The sequence below is a fragment of the Argiope bruennichi genome, chromosome 4 (genome assembly GCF_947563725.1).
Source record: "Argiope bruennichi chromosome 4, qqArgBrue1.1, whole genome shotgun sequence".
Classification (NCBI taxonomy): domain Eukaryota; kingdom Metazoa; phylum Arthropoda; class Arachnida; order Araneae; family Araneidae; genus Argiope; species Argiope bruennichi.
Genome location: NC_079154.1, coordinates 61524261 through 61535337, shown reverse-complemented (window position 1 = coordinate 61535337; position 11077 = coordinate 61524261). Strand labels below are relative to the sequence as shown.

Sequence of the window (11077 nt, the reverse complement as noted above, 5' to 3'; positions counted from 1 at the left end):
TGCTATTAAATTCTGTAAATAATATTTCGTTCCCTTTTTCATTGGTAATTAATTAATTTTTCATCCTATTGAGCAACGATCTTGACCTGAAGAATGAATTAAATTCCTTCGAATCATTCTAATTGTTCTAACCGATCAAATCAAAAGCCGGTGTACTGATAAACTGGATTAAGAATTTGCAATAAAATTTTAAATTCCCTAAATAACATTTCAATCATGCGGAAAAGGGTTTAACCTTTCACTCTTACCCGAAACACGTTTCTTTTCAGAGTTCATGATATAAAAACGCTGGAACTCAACGTCAAGATATCACTTGTTTCAAATCGCTTGAAAAGTAAACAACACAATGATCTCTCAGGTAATTTTTTTATTACTCTAACTTTTAATATAAGATATCATATTAATAAATAATATTTATTTACTACTTTGAAAAAATGATTTAGCAAGGAAATGTTTGCAGTATTCTTCGTAGCTTTTAAATACTAATTAAAAAATAAATATAATTAATATTATTTCCTGAAGCTCGAGAATTTTTTAAGACTAGAATTTTTAGAATTAGAGAGTGTTTTAGAATTTTAAAGACTTGATGAATTCTTAATGAATTAAAATTTTAGAACTTATGGCTTTTTTTATAATCCCTTATGCTTGAATAGCTTTCATTTAGAGGCTCGAAGCATGTGTCAAAGATTAACATTCTTCTGGAATTTCTGCAGTTTTTGAATATTTGATTAAAATTCTTACGTTATAATTTTGTTTATATATTTTTAAGAAACTACTATTGAAATAATTAAGGTTTCATTCAAATAGGAGCTTTTTAAGCATTTCTCAGTCGTTAGAAAATTTACCATCATTCGAAGTTGGCTGTAATTCCGAGGTTAAAGAACAGGCTTTAAAGGGATAATTTACTAATTATAACTTTAAGAAAATCATTTAAAATCAATTTACAAGAAAGTGATATCGAACTGTTTGCAACAGATACTTTTTATTATTTTTGTATTCATATAATTAAAATCGAACAGAAAAAATTATTCATAAGAAATCTGTCATTTTGGTTAGGAATTTGTTTAATTAAAATTTATTTTATAGATACATAAACGCATTTCAAAAGATATTCCAATATGCTTTAGTCTCGTGTCGCAATATATTTCTTGTTTAGACCATAAGGATATAAAATATTTTTGCATTGATCAATTCTGTCATCGTAAGTAATATTTTTTTTTTTAATTGAAGGCAGAAATAAAAAATAACTCTTTGCTATTAAAACTGCATTATAAATCTATTGAGGTTTTAAATCTTTGTAAAACTCCTTATCTTCAAGAAATTCTAAAACTGATTTAATTATAAATATTTAATCTACAGTATAAGAAGACACACGTGAAAATAAGTCTTACTTAGCTTTTCGAATGTTAGTTCCTTACTTTAAAAAATTTAATCTTTGAATGAATTCCAGCATTTTATGTGTTTTAATCTATCTTAATGGCAATGAAACTTTAGGCCGAGCGTTAAAGGCTTTAAATAAAAACAACCTCTTTGGTTACCTTTTCAAAAAAACGATATTAATTACTTTTTTCAAATAAAAAGTTACTTTAATGAATATTAGTTTTATAAAAATTATAAACAAAAATTATTATTTTTAATTAACCAATCATTTTTGAATCCGTTTTGGATCCCTCTCGTGAAGTTTCAAAATCATATTTGTTAATTTTTATTCAGTTTTTCAAGTAATTCAAATTAAATATTTGATTTTCACATACATGATATATTCTTTTGAACATATTACTTTCGAAAATTTCCCTAAGTTTTTAAAGCAACAATAGTTGCATAAAGTCCTAAAAACTATAAAATAAATTATATTTTTTTATCATAAAATTTTCTTCTTTTTTTCTCATATTTTTACTTTCAGAATAATTAAATACTAAAAGTATTTAAAAACTGAATTTTTAATAAATAGTTTCTTTAGTCAGGTAATTTTTAAGACAAATACATTTTACTATGTACATCTAACATTTTTTTGTTGGTTGCAGGCTTTTATTTTGGCTGCTCTCGCAGTGGTTGCTTTTGCTAGTCTGCATCATGAAGTAAGTTTATAGCTTAACAAATTTTTCTTTGTGTTTTATTTCTTCCATTCTAAAATAATTTAATATCTGGTGGAAGATTTAGAGAGAGGAAACTTAAATTTTTAAAAAATGCCCACTAACTACAAGAACTCTTCGGATGTTCATCTTTTCTCTTAGTAATGATAATATAATCCGCAAAGACATGCTTTCGACAGAAAAATACTTTAATTGATAACAAACAGATAACGATATAGGTGTAAGGATATAATAACAAAATATCGATTGATTAGGGCAATGAAAATATTAAAATAAGGAAAATGAAATGCAAGGGAATCATATTTTATCTTTAGAAGCATTTGATTTATTAATGTTAAATTTATAAATTTCTCACTCCGATATTCTGAAAAACAATTTTGTTGGATTCTTTATACATTTAAAAAATTACAGTTATAATATGCTTAAGAATAATGTGAATGTAATTCGTACTTTTAGTTTAATTCATCTTTAATTCACAACACTATTCATTTTCCGATAGTATACTTCATTAAGTTGTAAAAAATTTGCTTTATTTCATTAAAATAAAACATTGAATATATTTTTTCTCTTTTGTATTATTTACTGATAGGCAATCATATAAAATAATTATTTCGGATGTTTAATAATTCTTAAAACATTTGACAGTCACAGTATTTTATTATTGTGAAAAATTAAAGATGCTGAGGCATTGCTAAATTTATAAAAACCGAAGATCAAATAAATATTGATAACCTAGTTTCAATGAAAACTTTGAATTCTCTTTGCCCCATTCCAGCCCGTTCACCATCCCCAACCTTTCAAATTCGGCTACAGCGTGAAGGACAAACATGGTGAACAACATCGTGAAGAAGTCGGCGACGGCAAGAACGTGAAGGGAAGCTACGGATTCACCGATGCCAGGGGAATCCACCGACAGGTCAACTACGTCGCTGACCACGCAGGATTCAGAGCTGAGGTCAAGACCAACGAACCCGGAACCGCCAACCAGAACCCAGCAGCCGTCCACATCATCTCCGACGCTCCCTATGGACATGGAGGATATGCTGGAGCTGCAGGACTCGGATATGCCGGAGTTGGAGGTGCAGGATATGGATATGGCGGTCTTGGAGTAGCTGGAGTAGGATATGGAAATGCTGGACTTGGAGGCTATGGTGGTCTCGGATATGGAGGCTATGGCCTCGGCAACGGACGTTTCGGAGGTTTAGGTTACTCAAGATATGGTTTTTAAGAGATTGATTGCAAATAATATATCTTTGATGTTTTGTTTAGCAAGGAAATAAATATTTATTTTGTAAATATCTCTTGTATGTTTCTTTTTTTAATAATTTAAAAATAATATTATATTTGTCATGAATTGTGATAAATTTAAAAGTATGCTTCCTACTTATCAAAATATTCTTGATGTAGTTAAATACTGTATTTTCATTATCATAAAGAGAGATGCTTAATATGCAATAATAAACATATATAATTCTACAAAAATTTCAACTTTTACATTTGTTATGATTTTTTTCAAGGTTTTGTCGTTTCAATATCATAATTTTTCTTTTCTCAAGCAATGTTCTGTTTTCATTGATTATATTGAACATTAATAATACTATGCAATAAACGCTTTAAAATCGGTAGTTTAAAAAGAATCGGTCTGAGGGAAGTAACTTAATGAAATGACTTGTCTAGCACAATTTCATAAAATAAATCATGCTCGGGTCCTAGAAACTGATTTAAAAAGTAATTACAGTAAAATTTTGTAGCATTAAATAATTTTCATTGCGAAGATTATTTTCACAATATAATTTTTTGTAACAATGTTTCACATCATTTTCTTTCAATTCCTCCAGCAGTTCGCTGTAAATCTCTAAATGATTAATTTTGTAAAATACTGAACATATTGTATAAAAACTTAATTCTAAAATTAATATACTTTGAATTCATCACCTTCTTTCTTTTGTAAAAATTATTTATTTAAGGTGATTAATACTTTATTATATGATGAGCTTTTTCATCAAAAATTTGCCGTTTCTAAAAAGTTTATATTTGATAATATATACAATTTAATCTCATACACACAGAGACACGCAAGCACACACATATATATATATGTATGTGTGTGTGTGATGACTAAAAAATTTAAATACAGAATTAATCCAAATGTTGCATTTTATAAAGAATTTTATTTTAATTATTTGTGCTAAATAAATAGTAAACTGAAGGCATTTTGAAATAAAATTTTAAATTACAAAACTTGATCTTTATACATCTCTGACATATCAATGATCAAAGGCAAAATTAAATTATCTTGAAAAGTTGCACCAAAATTATAATAATATTGATTAAAATAACTGTTTATTTAAAGTTAATTTTTAATATCATAATACGATAGATAATTATTTAAGAGCCATAATATTGTTACATTGTTCTTTAACAATACTTTTAACTTTATTATGCTGAATTTCTATCACAAATTAATCTCTTCAGGGGTAATTTTATTTTCCAAAGCATTATTTATGATAGCTTTAATAATTTCCCAAAGAATTAAAATGCCCTTTTGTGTGGGTTTTAGACTTGATGTAGGTTTAAAAGAAGTTTAGTATTTCTTTTTGAAAGAGAGCCATTATTAATTTTCCTAAATATACAAAAATGAGTGACAAACAAATTTTATAATTTTCTTTAATTTTAACTCCTTTTAATTGTGCTTGAATGCACAGTACATCTACATCAGCTCTAAAAATGGCGAATAATCTGAATTCAACTTTAACTTATACTCAAACATAAAGATGACAGACTTATTCAATTTGGTCTGCACGTTCTATGCAGTAAAATGGTCGTTTTAGGTAAGGAATCGAAAAAAAACCCCACTATTTTGAAGAATTTTTCTTAGTTATGCTCGTATCAATGCAATTTTGAAAATTTTACAAATTTTTTTCGCATAATTTCGGATAACAGTAGACGTAAAAATGAATTTTATATTCTTTGAATACTAAAAATAATATTAGTTTAATATTATTAATTTCACTATTAAGCTACTTTATTATTCAAGGAAAAAAAATTACTTTTAAATATTGCCTGGATAATTTGTACAAAAATAAAAGTTTTTGAAACTATAATTAAATAGGATAGAAATGCATTCAAATAAATTATATGAGCAGTTGTGAACACAGTATCTTCTGCTTAAAGTAGTAAATGGATTCATTCGAAATCCATAAAATCACCTCCGCGAATGAGACTGAAAGAGACCACATAAACAAATGATTAATAAATATTGTGTATTGTGCAATGCAGGTATCGAATATGCATCGAAGGAATATTATATTGACGTTATTGAATTTTTTATAGATCGTCTTAATTAAACATACATACCTATATTCTAAACAACAATTGTTAATGTTAAAACAAAATTCCAAATGTCGTTTTTATAATTCATTGCAGTTTTTACATACTTATAGAGTAAATCTGTGAAATGAATTATTTTTTAACTGAAATCCATCCAATTTAATCCAAATCCATCCATTCCAAATTAACGGAATCCATAATATTGAATTTGCCAAAACATCGATGACGAATTTTTGGAAATTTGAAAATTTTCTCTTATCTACTTTGGACAGGAATACTTTAGTTTTAGTTATATTAAAATCCATTTTAATGCAATACCGGGATTCTTTGGAGGCGCATATCCTATTTAAACTCGAGCATATAATGATGACGGCCATTGTGATGGCACCTCCTTTGCTAATTTCCTCACCACACAAATGACAATAAATTCGGGGTACATTAAACTCGTTTGCATGATACTCTTCAATGGAATCGGTTCTCAAACTGCAAACGAACTGATCCTACAGCCGATATTTTACCACCATGCCACCACACCCGCTTTGGACGTGGAATTACATAACAAAACGCAAATTTATTTAAATAACTGCAAATATTTAAAATTTTTATTACTGGAAGAAAATATCAGAATTCAATATAAGGGAAGATTTACGACGTTTCTGTGTTTTGCTCAAGTAATAATTGTCTATATAGTTTATCTTGCTGACCTGGGTAAGTTGTCTCCAATTGTCTATTAACCATCATGGCAATACGTCCTATTGCCAAAACTCTACCTGAAGGAACGAAATAGAAGTATCATATATCTATAAAAAATACTGTATGCTTCCTCTTCTCTCAAAATTTTCCTCGAAAGAATAACTTAGGCTGGGTCTAGGATGAATGAACTGAAGTAATTTTATATTCTTCAATTAGCCACGGGCAGAACAAGCATGTAGTTAATGAGCATGCATAATTAGTTCTAAACTTGCTTCGATCTTGACCTTATAATTGAATTAAATTCCTTCCAATTATTCTAATTCGATAACCGATCAAAGAAAAAACCGGTATAATGACTTCTTATGAAAAATTGGATTATGAACTCGCAATGGAATATTAAATGATCTAAAATGGTATTTCAATCATGCGGAAAAAGAATTAACCTTGCACAACTACCTAAATTATGTCTCTTTTTTGGAACTAGTGATATAAAAACGCCGGAACCTAGCGTTATAATATCACTTATTTCAAACTACTTGGCGAGTAAACACTACAATGATCTCTCAGGTAACATTACTATTACTCAAAAATATGTTATTAAATATTCTATTGGTAGAAATATAAATTTTTCGGAAATGCTTTATGAACTTATTTTATAACATTGTCAGTTTCGAACAATTTTCGTTTACGGATGAAGTTCGGGGCATGCTTTAAAAAGTGGATTCTGGATTAGCTTCAGTTTCTAAATATATAATTGAATTTCTTATATTATAGTTTGCAGACAATTTTTTTAAGAGAAGAATTTTGTAATAAGTTAGTTTTGATTTAAATACATATTTCTGTAGGCAATTTTCCTGCTAGAACATGTTTCCTTTATATGAGTTTGGCTATAATTTCGAAATTACAAATCAAATATTAGAAAGAAGAATTTACTGTTATTTGAAGAAAATCATTTAAAAGTAATTAATACTAAATAGTAACGGATATTTTGAATCAGCGACATTAATTATTTTTGATTTCGAATAAACAGTGGAATAGAAAAAAAAAGTTTCATAAAAAGTTTTGAGCCCTTTTGTTCAGGAATTTCTCAGCTTAAAATTTAAATAAAAAAATATTAATGTATTTTAATATATATTTCAATATGCTTTAGCATTGTACCACAAAAATCCTTTTTTTTATTATCCATTATTACATACTGTCAAAAAATACTTTGTATTAATCAGCTCTGACAACATAAGCGATACATTTTTATTCCAAGAAAGGAATAGATAAAATTAAATATTTATAATTAAATTTGAATTATAAAATCTAACAATGTTTTAAACTTTTATAAAACTCATTTTACTCTTAACTCCATCTTTACTCACCTAAGTTCAAAAATGTATTTAATTACAAATACTCAACTTTTAATTTGTGTCGATAAACTTAAAAAGAAGATTTATTAAGTCTTCCGAATGTCGGTTCAATATTAATATTTCTTTATTTTTTGATAAAATACAAACATATTAATTAGTAGTATTAATCAGTCTTAATGGCAATGAAAATGAATGTTGATCATGAAAGGCTAGTCAACCATCTAACTCTCCGACCCGCCACGAAGGCACACGGATTAAAACCATAAAACTGAATGGCCTGACCGCCCGCAACAGTAACATTGGCGGGAACTGTGGTTGAGTCCTAACTCGGTCACCGGCCACAGTACAACCCTCCCCGAAGGAAGTACGTCCCATCATCGATGGGTGGAGTCATATCCCCCACCTATTAGTGTAAGGCTATAGATCAGCTCTTTTATCGCCTATTTTTAGCCATTTCTTTCAAAAGAATAAGCCATTCGTTATTTTTTTTTTAATTTCAGATCAACTACAAAAGAAAACTTAACAAATGAAGAAATGATATAAAGAAAAATGATAATTTTAGATTAATCAATCGCTAATCAATAATTTTTGGATTTCCTTTGGTAAAATTTCAAACTCAAATTCTTTATTTTTATAATTAGTTCTTTAAATTAATCCAAATAATTTCTTTTAATCATATTAATTGGAAAATTTCTCTACTTTTTTAAATACAATAAAAGCTGCATAAATCCATGTAAATTATAAAATAACTAGCACTTTCAAAGTCATTTTATTTCTATTTCCTCGTACCTCTTTTTACTTCTAAACAAATTAAGTGCTCAAAATATTTAAAAATTAAATTTTAATATATAGTTTCTTTAGTTTGATAATTTTTAATACATCTACTTTGTGCATGTGTAACAATAAATAATTTTTCTTTTTGTTTTAGGCTTTTGTTTTGGCTGCTTTGGCAGTGGCTGCTTTTGCCAGTCTGCATCATGAAGTAAGTTTACAGTTTCGACATTATTTCTTATATTTTATTTATTACTTTATTAAAAAGTTTAATATTTGATGTAAGATGTCTAGCTACGTTAAAATTTTTCTTTAAAGATGTTCTAATTAATGAGAAAATAGTCAAAATGTTCCTAACAATTTTCATGTAAATGCAATACGAATCTTGTAGATATTCTTTTCAATAAACAAATTCATTTGATAATAATAAGATAGTAGCATGAAGTTAAGGATATAATAATGAAATACCGGATGATAAGGACAAGACAAATTGAAAAATTATCGGAAAGATACGCTTAGAACTTCAAAAAATATGCAAAGTATAATAAAATTTAATCTGAGTGTACAAAAGTTGCATTAACTAATGACATAAAAGTTTTCAATTTCTGCTGGTTTCAATACTTTAAAGGATTACAACACGAAAAAGTATAAAGATGACATCAGCTTTAATTTGCATTATTATTTTTAAGTATTTATTACTCAAAAGTAACTTCACTGTTAGATTGATTGATCAAATAAATTTTAATTTTAAAATTAACTGTGATGTTTCAGGATTCATAAATATAGAACTCATTTAATTCGACTCTCAGGAAAATTAAAAGAATAAGAAATTCACTCATTAATTGAAATAATAAGAAAGAATAATTTTTTTAAAGAATTTATATAAAATATTTAGAAACGTTGTAGAGATATTTAGAGTTTATAAAAAGAATATTTATTTTAATTTTACTTTTATTCAGTTTCTCAAGTTTAAGTAAATAGTTATAATACTTAATGCTATTTATATCACGCATTTATTAATAATTATCTAAAAACTGATTTCTTAATCTTATGATATAAAGTATTTATGAAACAATATCAGCATTTCATTAAAATATTTCTCCTGGTAAAATTAAAAATTACAATTTTTTTTAAATATATTAAAAATTTAAAATTCTAATCTTCGTTTGTTACGCAAATTTTGTATTAACTTGGGATAGATGTGTAAAGATCACGCAACAAAATTCTAAATAACAAATTTTTATTGGAGTTTTTTTTAGTTATATTAATGTCCCGCTTTAAAGCAACACTAGGGCCATTTTGGGACGGACGTCCTAATTTCGAACTGTCGTCAGATAATGAGGGCGACACCTGTGTGAGCACCCCCTCCCCTATTAAAACATCCACATCACATCAGCGGTATAACGTTTGGCCACGATGGGTTTAACGTACACCAGACCCATTTACACGACGTTTCTTCAGTGGAATCGAATCTAGAACCTGAAACTCTCTTATTATCCAACAGCCGAGACCTGGCCACCAGGTAACGCGGCCCATAAATTTTTAATAAAAATAATATTTATAAAATAAGTTACCATTATACAGTATTTATGAATACTATAAATTCCGTAATTGGTGTTCTAAATTCAATATATTTTTTCAATGATAATTTATTCAGACATATAACAGAAAATTATAACAAAAAATAATTCCTTTTTCTAAAATTAGTTTTTTATTGTGTTGTACAAAATTTTGCGTATTCCATAAAAAAAATTTTGAAATACTTTTTGGTAATTCTTTAATCGAATGTTACAAAATAAACTGAGTTCAGATTTAATGAAGCTTGAAAAAAATTGAAAGTCAGTGCATTCTATGACTATTATGATGATTATAATTTCACAATAAAACAGTGAATTAAAAACGTAGTTCTTAGTAAAATCAATGATGCCCAGCAATTGCTAATTCGTTTGCAAAACTTTAAAGAAAGTAAAGTACTGTCAACATAGATTCAATGAAAACTCTTTATTCTTTTTTCTTCACCAGCCTATCCACCATCCCCAACCTTTCAAATTCGGATACAGCGTGAAGGACAAACACGGTGAACAACATCGTGAAGAAGTCGGCGATGGCAAGAACGTGAAGGGAAGCTACGGATTCACCGATGCCAGGGGAATCAAGCGACAGGTCAACTACGTCGCTGACCACGGAGGTTTCAGAGCTGAGGTCAAGACCAATGAACCTGGAACTGCCAACCAGAACCCAGCAGCTGTCCACATCATCTCCAATGCCCCCTATGGGCATGGAGGATATGCCGGAGATGCAGGACTCGGATATGCCGGAGTTGGAGGTGCAGGATATGGATATGGTGGTCTTGGCGCTGCCGGAGTGGGTTATGGATATGGTGGTCTTGGAGCAGCTGGTGTAGGATATGGTGGTCTCGGCTATGGTGGTTATGGCCTCGGCAACGGGCTTTTTGGTGGTTTAGGATACGCCCGCTATGGTTTTTAAAGGACTGCTTGTAAAATATAGATATTTGAGGGTTTGTTTAGAAAAGAAATAAATATTTTTTGTAAATAAATCTTGTTTATTTGTATTCTTAATAATTTCAAAATGTTATTAATTTCATGACGTATATTCAAATTGTGATAATTTTTCCAATTTCGATTTTAATTAGCAATATTTTTTGATGCATTTATCTACTGCATTTTTATTATAATCAAGAAGAATATCCACTATTAGAGGCCAAGTATATATATTTCTCCAAAAAAATTTTTTTAATAATTAATATTTGTATTGTGAATTATGCGTTTCGATATCAGAACAGTCCTTTATTCAAGCTGTATTATGTTTTTTTTA

At 28.2% G+C, this 11077-nt stretch overlaps 2 protein-coding genes across 2 annotated transcripts; both read left to right on the top strand.

Annotated features, from left to right (window-relative positions):
- The first annotated feature begins 346 nt into the window (after positions 1-346).
- LOC129966292 (cuticle protein 14-like) lies at positions 347-3321 on the top strand. The gene is made up of 3 exons (XM_056080710.1): positions 347-358; positions 2025-2078; positions 2869-3321. Exons 1-3 carry the CDS (start codon positions 347-349, stop codon positions 3319-3321), a joined length of 519 nt encoding a protein of 172 aa, XP_055936685.1.
- A 3350-nt stretch (positions 3322-6671) lies between these two features.
- On the top strand, positions 6672-10729 carry LOC129966291 (cuticle protein 14-like). The gene is made up of 3 exons (XM_056080708.1): positions 6672-6683; positions 8400-8453; positions 10265-10729. The coding sequence occupies exons 1-3, from the start codon at positions 6672-6674 to the stop codon at positions 10727-10729; spliced, it is 531 nt and encodes a 176-aa protein (XP_055936683.1).
- Positions 10730-11077: the final 348 nt, after the last annotated feature.

Bases quoted from the DNA above. Each gene is read 5' to 3' on its own strand.
- LOC129966292 (XM_056080710.1), top strand. The intron at 2,079-2,868 runs GTAAGTTTATAG...GCCCCATTCCAG, and splicing joins TTGCTAGTCTGCATCATGAA to CCCGTTCACCATCCCCAACC.
- LOC129966291 (XM_056080708.1), top strand. The intron at 8,454-10,264 runs GTAAGTTTACAG...TTTCTTCACCAG, and splicing joins TTGCCAGTCTGCATCATGAA to CCTATCCACCATCCCCAACC.